The sequence below is a fragment of the Salmo salar genome, chromosome 15 (assembly GCF_965601325.2).
Source record: "Salmo salar chromosome 15, fSalSal1, whole genome shotgun sequence".
NCBI classification, from domain to species: domain Eukaryota; kingdom Metazoa; phylum Chordata; class Actinopteri; order Salmoniformes; family Salmonidae; genus Salmo; species Salmo salar.
This window is the reverse complement of record NC_138305.1, coordinates 80315428-80327975: the sequence shown is the minus strand read 5'-3', so window position 1 is coordinate 80327975 and position 12548 is coordinate 80315428. Positions and strand designations below refer to the sequence as shown.

Genomic DNA, 12548 nt, shown 5'->3' with positions numbered 1-12548 from the left:
TAAGCATTCATTCAAACTTTACTGTGTTTGCCAGAAGCTCTTAGCAATGCTTGCTTCACAGCGCTGTTTATGACTTCAAGCCTATCAACTCCTGAAATTAGGCTGGCAATACTAAAGTGCCTATTAGAACATCCAATAGTCAAAGGTATATGAAATACAAATGGTATAGAGAGAAATAGTCGACCCGTCATAATTCCTATAATAACTACAACCTAAAACTTCTTAACTGGGAATATTGAAGAACTGTGAGTATGAACCACCAGCTTTCATATGTTCTCATGTTCTGAGCAAGGAACTTAAACGTTAGCTTTTTTACATGGCACATATTGCACTTTTACTTTCTTCTCCAACACTGTGTTTTTCCATTATTTAAACCAAATTGAGCATGTTTCATTATTTATTTGAGACTAAATAGATTTTATTGATGTATTATATTAAGTTAAAATAAGTGTTCATTGTTTATTCAGTATTGCTGTAATTGTCATTATTGCAAATATATATATATATTTTTTTTAATATATTTTTTTATGTATATAAAAATCGTCCCGATTATCTGCTTTTTTTGGTCCTCCAATAATCGGTATTGGCGTTAAAAAATCAATCGGTCGACCTCTAGTATGTTGTGTAGTAAGCTGTTAGTAGCTCATGTGCCTCACCCTAATAATTTGGTCCCTTTTCTCCTTATTCTAGAGAAATGTCATCAAATATTGTAAGAGCTTTCATTGTCTGCTTATATGCCACCTTTATTTATTCTACGGTTCTGACTTGGTGAACAGGGAGAATACTGTAAGAACGGCCCATTTTCTGAATTCTGTTGTACATTTCAAAAGTGATGAAAAAATAGTTAGATTGACTACATCTTTCCTAGCTCGCTTCTTATCCGCTCGTCGTCCACTTATGCTATAGTTTGTACATCTCAATTGTCAGTAGAAGCACATTTGTTTAAGCAAGTCAGCCATATCAGATATGTTTTTTTAAAAGGCAGTAAATGAGGCTTAATAAACTGTTTCGCTGCCAAACAAGGCTCTGCTGATAGCCAGGTGTGACAGTGGTAAGGTGTTGAGACTCTGCTGTTGGGACAGCTTTATGTAGGCCCTAACAGTTTGTGTGCACCGTTTGTCACTGGTATAGTCCAATTCATGTATTGTTTAGTGTTGTGTAGTGGCTTTGCTGGCATGCATCTAAAACATAGATTTTTTTTTTAGTTTGCCCCACCAAGATTTACATGCTAAAATCGCCACTGGCAATATGAAATGGACATGCGCTGTTCTAATTTTCGGGACTGTTAGCAGACTCAGACATTTTGTTCTGGTCACCAATTTTCATAATTTTACATAGGACTATTTGAGCCAATCATTATAAAAAATACTTGAGTTAAGTAGATGCTAAAATGCATTTTTTTTATCTTCGAAAATACCACCCAGCTGCTGTAGGCTAATATTAACAAAAGGTCAAGGTCACAGTGATTGAACATGTTCAGTAGGGCCCATATACCCTTACATATTGCTGTAGATGCTGAAATATGCTGCATTTTCTACCTTATAATTATAAGCATTTTGATTGAAATTGGTTCAGTGTGTACTGAGGGACATTGGGTTGAGGGATCATAGGGTTGAGGGAACACAGGGTTGAGGGAACACAGGGCTGAGGGAACACAGGGTTGAGGAAAGATAGGGTTGAGGGAAGATAGGGCTAAGGAAACAGGGTTTAGGGAACACAGGGTTGAGGGAACACAGGGCTGAGGGAACAGGGTTTAGGGAACACAGGGCTGAGGGAACATGTTTGAGGGAACATAGGGCTCAGGGAACACAGGGCTCAGAGAACATGTTTGAGGGAACATAGGGCTGAGGGAACACAGGGTTGAGGGAACACAGGGTTGAGGGAACACAGGGTTGAGGGAACACAGGGCTGAGAGAACATGTTTGAGGGAACATAGGGCTGAGGGAGCACAGGGTTGAGGGAACATAGGGCTGAGGGAACACAGGGTTGAGGGAACATAGGGCTGAGGGAACACAGGGTTGAGGGAACATAGGGCTGAGGGAACACAGGGCTCAGAGAACATGTTTGAGGGAACATAGGGCTGAGGGAGCACAGGGTTGAGGGAACATAGGGCTGAGGGAACACAGGGTTGAGGGAACATAGGGCTAAGGGAACACAGGGTTGAGGGAACTGTTAAAGATGCGACAGTTCGTTTCTGGTATCAGAACAAAATAGTCAGCACTTAGTAACTTCTGATTTAACTGTACTTTAATTAATGCAAACACGTGTGTGGTAAATGGGTGGTTCGTATACGGTCTCTCTGTGACACCTCGCAGGGCAGACAGAAGAAGAGGGCGTCACATTCTATTGTTCTCTCTTTTATACTCTGACAGAGATAGTTCCCGCTCAATGCTGGCCTGTCAGAGGGAGGAGGAGCGTGGTTTAAACTTGCTCCTCCTATCGTCGGCGTGCAGGCTGGTCCCAGCCTCGTGACGCACTTCCTGTTGCCGGTTGTAGTTCTTCTTGTCTTCACCAGTTGATTTATCCGTAGTTTATGTACTTAGCATAGCTTCCCCAGTATATTATATAAGTTATGCATACAATTAGCCAGTTCAACCCTAACAGAACATAGGGCTGAGGGACCACAGGGCTGAGGGACCACAGGGCTGAGGGATAACAGGGTTGAGGTAACACAGGGCCGAGGGAACACAGGGCCGAGGGAACACAGAGCTGAGGGAACATATCTTTGCATGTGTGTGTGTTTTCTTATCAAACTTTTTTCTATGATGTCAACACCACTGTAATCACTGTTGTGTACCAAATGTAAAGACCTAAGAGTAATATGTTTGCATGCTTTTAATAAACCATTTATTTTCAAAGAGATCAAGTTCAACATTTTATTTGAAGTGTTTTAACCTAGTTTACAGGTCTACTGTAGGGATTCTAGTGTGGGAGGCTGATGCGTTAGATATACTTTTATAAAGAATACATGGGGAAGATAAAAATTACAAACAGATCAAAGAAAAAACACGAAAGCCATTGTATGTTGTGTGCAAAAAGCGCGCTCAAAATGTGACGAGACCCCCCACTTTTCCGCCGTAACGGCTACGTTCAGATCACATGGTAGATGCCGCTGCACGGTGACAGTTATGAACAGCAACTGAAGTAGCAGATTGCGATAGGCGAGTTTCTTGATAGGGTGTAACGAACAAATGGGGGTCGAAATTGAAACAATAACCCCTGGCGATGGTAAAATGTTTTTATTCATATCTTCGCTTCAGATTTATGATGGATTTCCGTTCTTTCAAATTAATTAATCATCGTCTTCTCAACCGTTATCCTGTTTTTCTATGCGCTTTTTCTTCCACAGGAAGGACTTTCCCTAAAAAAGGACAGACGTGTGTCGTGCATTATGTTGGTGAGTTTGGGAGATTTTCTGAGACGTATGCATGCACCTCTGCAAATTCCAATCGTTTCTTTGATTCATTCATACTTTTGATAGGCCGCATGTTGTATCAGTAGCCTTGGCGAATGGATGTATTTTTGGCTCAGCCTCCATTGGCTGTGTAGGAATACTATAATTTTTTATTTCAATGGAATTCCATTAGGATGCAATTGCAAGTACAGCTGTAGCTGGCCACCCATCCATGTGTTGCATTACAGCTTTCTGTACATGGAAGCTGCTTCCTTGTATTGGAATGCAGTTATAGGAACGAGAAGTCTCGACCACTTTGTTACGTTGTTGCTGCCTGTCACCATCGGTGGTTATAGTATGGTAAAATAATGTAATGTGTCTGTCATGAATGCCTTCAGACGTCGGCCGCCGCAGAGTTAAATCCGAGACAGACAAGACAGAGACAGACAAGACGTTGAGGGATTTAAACCTTGTCTGATTTCCTGCCTTTGTTGAAGTTGGATAGAACGGATCATCGTTGTCTGGAGTGACTCGTTTCGTTTTAATTGTTTAGTAATTAGTTTAATGGTACAATTTAACAAACCCAATAGGATAATAGCTACAGGCGTTGGTTTATTTTTTTGTTCAGTTAGATTGACATTGCTACTTTACATGTTCTCATACGATTGAGACTATTCAATTGGCAGCTGATATTGTAACACAAATGGGATTATGTAATTTTGACATTATACTCGGATTTTTTTTTCTTTCTGCCCACCTCAGACAGCTGCGTGACTATTTCTGAAATCCTTGGAATCCCTTCTACTGACCTGATTAGATCAGTTTGTCAGTCGCATGTACAGGGTTGCACATGTATTTTTTATTTAACTAAATCAAATCAAGTTTTATTTGTCACATGCACATGGTTAGCAGATGTTAATGCGAGGGTAGCGAAATGCTTGTGCTTCTAGTTCCGACCATGCAGTAATATCTAACAAGTAATCTAACAATTTCACAACAACTACCTTATACACACAAGTGTAAAGGAATGAATATGTACATAAAAATATATATGAATGAGCGATGGCCGAACGGCAAAGGCAAGATGCAGTAGATGGTATAGAGTACAGTATATACAGATGAGTAGTGTAGGGTATGTAAGCATTATATAAAGTGGCATAGTTTAAAGTGACACATTTATTACATCCAATTTTTTTATTATTAAAGTGGCTAGAGATTGAGTCAGTATGTTGGCAGCAGCCACTCAATGTTAGTGATGGCTGTTTAACAGTCTGATGGCCTTGAGATAGAAGCTGTTTTTCAGTTTCTCGGTCCCAGCTTTGATGCACCTGTACTGACCTCGCCTTCTGGATGATAGCGGGGTGAACAGGCAGTGGCTCGGGTGGTTATTTACAATGACGGCCTACCCTGGCCAAACCTGGAAGACGCTGAGCCAATTGTGCACCGCCATATGGGACTCCCAATCACGGCCTGATGTGATACAGCCTGGATTTGAACCAGGGACTGTAGTGATGCCTCTTGCACTGAGATGCAGTGCCCAGAGACCGCTGCGCCACTCGGGAGCATGTAATTGCAGGGTACGGTGACATTTGAAAGAAAAGAGAAATTAATAAAAAAAAACATTTACAACTGTAACAATGATAGATGTCCATTGGGGGACAGTATTTGTATGTCTGCTTAAGCTCAAGTTCATTTCGGTTTTAGTACAGGAATTGCACCCCCAGTTCAGTCCTGACGTTATTGCTTTAAAACGTAATAGACAGACCTTCTCTGTTACAGTCTATAAAAATAAATCCTTTCTGCTCTGTTCTCATTTTCTCCTCCTTCCTGGTCAGGCTCCCTGACGGATGGACGCAAGTTTGACTCCTCTCGTGACAATGACAAGCCCTTTAGGTTTAAAATAGGAAAACAGGAAGTGATCCGTGGCTGGGAAGAGGGAGTTGTGCAGGTGGGTGTACTGTGCAGATGTCTCTGGTGTCTGTCTGCCTCTAATTTTAGGAAGTACATGAGAAGGGTTTTGTGTTGAAATGACCACATATCCTTGTAACTGAGAGGTTTCCATTTAGACATACTGTAACACAGAAAATCCAATATGTATATGTATTTGTAATGCAGTCACTTAGTGCCTTCAGAAAGTATTCACACCCCTTAGCTTTTTCCACATTTTATGTTACAAGGTGGGATTAAAATGTATTTAATTGTCATTATCTGTCAATGATCTACACACTACTCTGTCAAAGTGAAAAATGTAGCATTTTGTAAAAAAAATAAAACACAATCTTGATTTTACATAAGTATTCAACCCCCTGATATACATATTAGAATCACCTTTGGCAGTGATTACAGCTGTCAGTCTTTCTGGGTAAGTCTAAGAGTTTTGCACACCTGGATTGTACAATATTTGCACATTTTATTATTTTTAAAATGTCAAGATCTGTCAAATTGGTTGTTGATCATTGCTAGACAACCATTTTCAGGTCTTGACATAGATTTTCAATCAAAACTGTAACTCGGCCACTCAGGAACATTCACTGTCTTGGTAAGCAACTCCAGTGTAGATTTGGCCTTGTGTTTTAGGTTATTGTCCTGCTGAAAAGTTAATTAATCTCCCAGTGTCTGGTGGAAAGCGGACGAACCAGGTTTTCCTCTAGGATTTTGCCTGTGCTTAAAAACTCCCCAGTCCATAACGATTACAATCATACCCATAACATGATGTGGCCACTACTATGCTTGAAAAAAATGGAGAGTGATAGTAATGTATTTGATTTGCCCCAAACATAACAGTTTGTATTCAGGACAAAAAGTGAATTGCTTTGCCAAATATTTTTTGTAGTTTTACTTTAGTGCCTTGTTGCAAACAGGATGCATGTTTTGTAATATTTTTTTTTGTACAGGCTTCATTATTTTTACCCTGTCATTTTAGGATAGTAGTTTGGAGTAACTAGAATGTTGATCCATCCTCAGGAGAACTATTACATCCATTAAAATCGAACTGTTTGTTTTAAAGTCCCCATTTGCCTCATTGTGAAATCCCTGAGGGGTTTCCTTCCTCTCCGGCAACTGAGTTAGGAAGGACGCCTGTATATTTGTAGTGACTGGGTGTACATCCAAAGTGTAATTAATAACTTAACTATGCTCAAAGGGATATTTGTTTGCTTTTTTTAACCATCTACCAATAGGTGCTCTTTGCGAGGCATTGGAAAACCTCCCTGGTCTTTATGTTTGAAATTCACTGCTTGACTGAGGGACCTTACAGATAATTGTATGTGTGGGGTACAGAGATAAGGTAGGCATTCAAAATTCATGATAAACACTTTTACACAGCGACTCCATGCAAATTATGTCACTTGTTAATAAGCAAGTTTTTACTTTTGAACTTATTTAGGCTTGCCATAACAAAGGGGTTGAATACTTATTTCAGGTTTTCATTTTTAATACATTTGTAAACATTTCTAGAAACACAACTCCACTTTGACATTATGGGGTATTGTGTGTGTGGGCTCAGTGACAAAAAAAAATCGTAATCCATTTTAAATTCCGGCGGTAACGCAATGTGGAAAATGTCAAGGGGTGTGAATAGTTTCTGAAGGTACTGTATATGATACCCTCAGTCAAGGCTATCCAGAGGAAACACATTTCAAATTGCTTGATGAATTTAACTGTTCCAGGTACAGCCTTCCATTTCTGTAGGAAGATAGTTTTCATGCATAACAGTGGTGTAAAGTACTTAAGTAAACATACTTGAAAGTACTACTTAAGTAGTTTTTTTGGGGGGGTATCTTTGTTACTATTTATATTTTTGACAACTTCACTTTCTTCATTACATTCCTAAAATAAAAAATAAACGTTTTTTTCCTCCATACATTTGACACCCAAAAGTACTTGTTACATTTTGAATGCTTAGCAGGATAGGAAAATGGTCAAATTCACGCACTCATCAAGAGAACATCCCTCTGATCTGACGGACTCAAACACACATGCTTCGTTTTGTAAATTATATTGGAGTGTGCCCCTGGCTATTTGTAAATAATATAAATAAAATGGTGCTGCCTGGTTTGCTTAATATAAGGAATTTGAAGTGATTTATGTTTTTGATACTCAACTACAGTATATTTTAGCAATTACATTTACTTTTGATACTTAAGTATATTTTAAAACAAATACTTTTACTGGGAGACTAACTTTTACTTGATTCATTTCTATTAAGGTACTTTTACTCAAGTATGACAATTGGGTACTTTTTCCACCACTGATACATAGTGTTATCTGAACAAATGACATGCTTGGTGGGGTCTATAAAACACTGAAGTAGTTTCATGCGCCATGGGGCAGTGCACACAGTCTGCCCTCTGTTTTACAGCCATGTGATGTATAGCTGCAACAGATTTAAAAGGGAGATATGTGCAACAGGAGGGAGAGACTGAGACCTTGCGTACCTTAAAGCATTTAATCTGGGCTTTTGACAGGAAGTTGATTAGGGCAACAGATTCAGATGTACCCTTATTAGTCTTCGTTTTGTGGGCTAGGTATTCTCCCAGCTAATGGCACTCTTCCACAAGAGCCTTTGGCATTTTCATCAGAGTCACCACACTTACAGCATGACAAACACCTCCCACACACAATCTTCTGTTTAGTATTCAAACAGTGAGCATCTGGGCTTGGGTGAATAGCTGCTAAAGTCCGACCAAAAAGTGATGCATAATTAATAAGATTTGAGCAAAAAAGTTGTCAACAGTGTCAATGAATGTTTCTCTCAAAAATGAACCATAGCTTATCTCTGCCTATGTCCTCTCTCCCTGGTTCTGAAGATGAGTGTCGGTCAGAGGGCCAGGCTGACCTGCTCGCCTGACTTTGCTTACGGGGAGAAGGGCCACCCGGGGATCATCCCACCCAACGCCACCCTCCTCTTTGATGTTGAGCTACTAAGCCTTGAATGAAGCATCCCCACTATCTCTTTTCTTTATTTAAAAAAATTGTAAGTACTTTTTGAAGATTTTCAAATTGTTATGTTATTCTCAGTCGAGGTAATAGTACAAATGCATCTAGTATACAGGACTGAACCACGCAAACGTCTGGTATGGTTTTAGCAATGGTTTCAATCTAATTCCTTTCTCCTCTTTGTCTTTGCAGGTCACTTCCTACCTTGGAAACATATAGAGAAGATAGGAGAGTCTACACTTGATTCTATAAGAGGCTTGAGTCTATAGTTTAAACACTTTGGTCAATATTTTATCCATGTATACAAAATCGGTGTTTTTGTCAGTAGCTAGGTTTCCATCCAATTGGTGACAGAGTTTCATGCGAATATTCTAAAATCTACATTTACTCACCAGAGATGTGTGATGACGTAGTGCACATAATTACTGTTGCAGTTAATTTCCCAGATACCATTTTTTTTTTTAAAGAAAAAAATGGGTTTCCATGCATTTTTAACTCTAATGATGTTTTTTTCACAAATGTTGTATTATAGCAAATGTGCCCACTCTGGTATTGGCACATGTGCTCTAGCCAACAGTTCACAGATACAGTGTGGGTATAGCCTACAAAAGAGATAGATTATATGTATATATTTTTCAAACGGCAGCCAAGCATCGATCATCATGTCACCAGAATAAGACCCTCAATATTTATTGAAAGGAGCATCAAGCTAATCACCGTGCACTTTCACCACCCTGTGAAGTTCATTATGACTGATTTTATTTGTAGCCTAATACACTGCATGCTTTCCCGAGTCGTAGTGGGAAGACCACGCAACATATCATCACGTGACTTCGAGATGATAGTTATCAATATTTGCGCATAAAAGCACTTCCATCGCCATTTCTCGCATAATACATTTTACCGACACATAAAGATCCCACCTTGTGTAGCGTATTTTGTTTTGTCGACATTTGGAAAGTTCACAGAAAAATTAACTGTTTCCACCAGGCCTGTGACATTTTCTAACCGACATAAAAAGGTTGGATGGAAACCTGGTTACTTACTCAGTTATTTTTTTCTTTCAATTCACACTCTTAAACACCTATGGGCCATAACCTTAAAAATCTTGATGTTCTTAGTCTTGTGCTTTATTTTGCTTTGTTTCTCAAATTATTGGTTGTGCATGGTTATGAGTAATACAAAATACCAATGAAATATTAACAGCGACATTCATCTGTTTGTAAGAGTACCTATCACTAACATGGAGGGCTGGTGCTTGTGTAAATCTTAATGGGAAAATGCACTCAAACAATATTTAAAAAAAAACTTTTTTTTTTTAGTCCATTGTTGATTCAGTCCCAAAAATGTTTTGCATGTCAAGTTTCAAGATATTGGACTTTCAAGAAATAAAGTGTCACCGGCCATATCATGATTATGAAAATGCTTAGATTTGTTTATGAGTGGATTTTCTATTTTTTTAACTGAGGAACAAAATTAAAAGAATATGAAAAGCACATATTTGCATCCACATCTCTCCCAGCTGAAAGTAGAACAAATATGAATTGATTTGGTTTAGTGTAATGTTGAGTGGCATAAGTGTAGTAAATAAGTGTAGTATTGAGTTGTGGGATACCTAAAATAAGAACTTTTTTGATACATCATTTATCCAGACCTTTCATAGTGATATTCTTTCATTTTGATTGTTCATTTTATTAGAAGCTAGTGAGCGTTCTGCACAGAGGAACTAGTACAGTAGAAAATTGTTGTATCCTATGTGCCTCTCTTTATCAGACACACAACCACAAACTAGCCCGGTCTGCATGTTAATAATATCCTGATCTATAGGTGTTAATGCTTTGCATCTGAATCAGTTTTTCTTTCCAAGTCAAATCTTTAACCCCATTGAGAGCTTTTAAACATATTATTAGTGCAAAGATGGGGGAACTGTATTGATCCAGTTCTCGGGTGCATGCAGTTCGAAGAGAAACCTCTTAGTTTACTTAGCAGTGGATATGATCAATTGCAGCTAGTGCAAGTTAACAAACATGTAACTAGATGGTTATCATCTACAACATTGCAGATGTCATCTGGAGGCTTGAATACCGAGTCAGCGAGGCAAGGTAAAATATCACAAATAGAGCTAGATAAAGACAGAAGTATAATATACTTCTTAAACAGCTATAACCATCAGTCTTGTATGTTTTTCATGGTCATCACTCACTCGCTGTTAAGTTTTCCAAGGTCCCGACATCGGCATTAGCAATTCTCCTAGGGGTTTTTTTACGTCGGGAAAGTGACTTTGATGGTAAACAGAAAATGGCTCTGTAGTATACTCTCATTAGTTGGAGTAGTGATGATGCTTTTCTTAGAAGTGAAATGCCTGAATTTTGGGGTTGTGGAATCGATTGTAACCTCCCCCACCTTATTTTGTTTCTCAACTTGCCATTATATTTTTCAGGTGCCATCTTAATTGGCATCTGAATTACTTATACTGTACCTGTAATGTAAAGTAATTATTTTGTCAGTGTCATTAGTAAGACTGACCACACTGCCTAAATGAAATGCTGTGTTGTTGTAGTCCAGTGACAGAGGCATCCATGTTTTGTATCACATTAAATAAAGCCTGTTGAAATAATGTTAAATTTATAATGCAGGGAGCACTTTTTCAGATGCTGGCCATCATTGTTCTTGATGTTACAGCTTTCTAGGTGTGGCACAAACGGTCCTCCTATGTATTGTCTATTTGTGTGCCGAGTTACATACGCAGGCAAAACCAATGATGAAATTAAAAGAAATGTGCTGTTGCAATAGTTCTCTCTAAGCTGCTTTGGGAAAAACTATATATATTTTTCCCTTTAGGTCTCTGTGACGTCAATGGTAGGGCATAGAGGGATATTGGGTATCTGGTTGTCAGAAAAAGTGGGACATTGGTGGTAGACTATACTGTTGCGCTGATATTTGTGGGTATATGGGTATGCATACATTTGATTTATCCTGAGTCAATTAATGGATTATCTAGCATCAAGGATAAAACAATTTTAAAGTATCAGTGTTGAATTAGTCTATTTAGCTATAGAAGCCAAATCTGTGGAATAGCTAAACCTTAAGAATGACCATTCATGTTCATATAGATTAGAACAGGGGTATTCAACTCTTACCCTACGAGGTCTAGAGCCTGATGGTTTTCTGTCCTACCTGATAATTAATTGCACCCATCTAGTGTGCCAGGTCGAAATCAGTCCCTGATTAGAGAGAGACAATGCAAACAAGCAGTGGCACTGGCTTCAAGGTCCAGAGTTGAGTTTGAGTGGATTAAAATATACAGGTAACTTCCAAAATAAAGGAAACACTTGAGTAAATGAGGGAAACAAGGTATATTGAAAGTAGGTGCTTCCACACAGGTGTGGTTGCTGAGTTAATTACGCAATTAACATCCCATCATGCTTAGGGTCATGTATAAAAATGCCCAGTTGCCCATTATTTTGGTTACCATGGCTAAAAGAGAGGTGCGTGTGGATCTTAACCCAATTGAACATTTATGGTATATTCTGGAGCAGTGCCTAAAACAGTGTTTTCCATCAACAAAACACCAAATTATGGAATTTCCTGTGGAAGAATGGCGTCACATCCCTCCAATACCGTTACAGACAGACTGGTGTCTCCTGGTGGCCCAATGCTCTATTAAGGCACTTTATGTTGCTGTTTCCTTTATTTTGGCAGTTACCTGTTTATGAACTATCCGTCATAGCAAGCCTACGGCTACACAGGCAGCCCAATTCTGATCTTTTGCCCAATTACTGGCAACATTTCTGATCTGATTGGTCAAAAGACCAATTATTGGCAAAATATGAGAATTAGACTGCCTGTGTAAACGCAGCCATAGAGGAGTGGCATTTTTCCGCTCTGCACTACTCAATTGTCATACTTGAGTAAAATTAAAGATACCTTAATATAAAATTACTAAAGTGAAAGTCATCCAGTAAAATACTACTTGAGTAAAAGTATACTATCTGGTTTTAAATGTACTTAAGTTGCATACTTGAGTAAAAGTAAATACTATACATCAAATTCCTTATATTAAGCAAACCAGACGGCACAATGTTCTAGTTTTTTTTATTTTACGGACAGCCAACACTCAGACATAATTGACAAACGCAGTATTTGTGTAAAGTGAGTCCGCCAGATTGGAGGCAGTAGGGATGACAATGTGTTATATTGATATGTGTGTGAATTG

The 12548-nt window shown here is 38.7% G+C and overlaps 1 protein-coding gene across 1 annotated transcript; it reads left to right on the top strand.

The window, feature by feature from the left end:
• Positions 1-3133: 3133 nt before the first annotated feature.
• Positions 3134-10949, top strand: fkb1a (FK506-binding protein 1A). Its single transcript, NM_001140014.1, is given in 5 exon segments — positions 3134-3228; positions 3350-3397; positions 5230-5342; positions 8203-8369; positions 8525-10949. Coding segments are annotated over 4 exon segments (327 nt in total). The 5' UTR covers positions 3134-3191; the 3' UTR covers positions 8332-8369; positions 8525-10949.
• The last annotated feature ends 1599 nt before the right edge of the window (positions 10950-12548 follow it).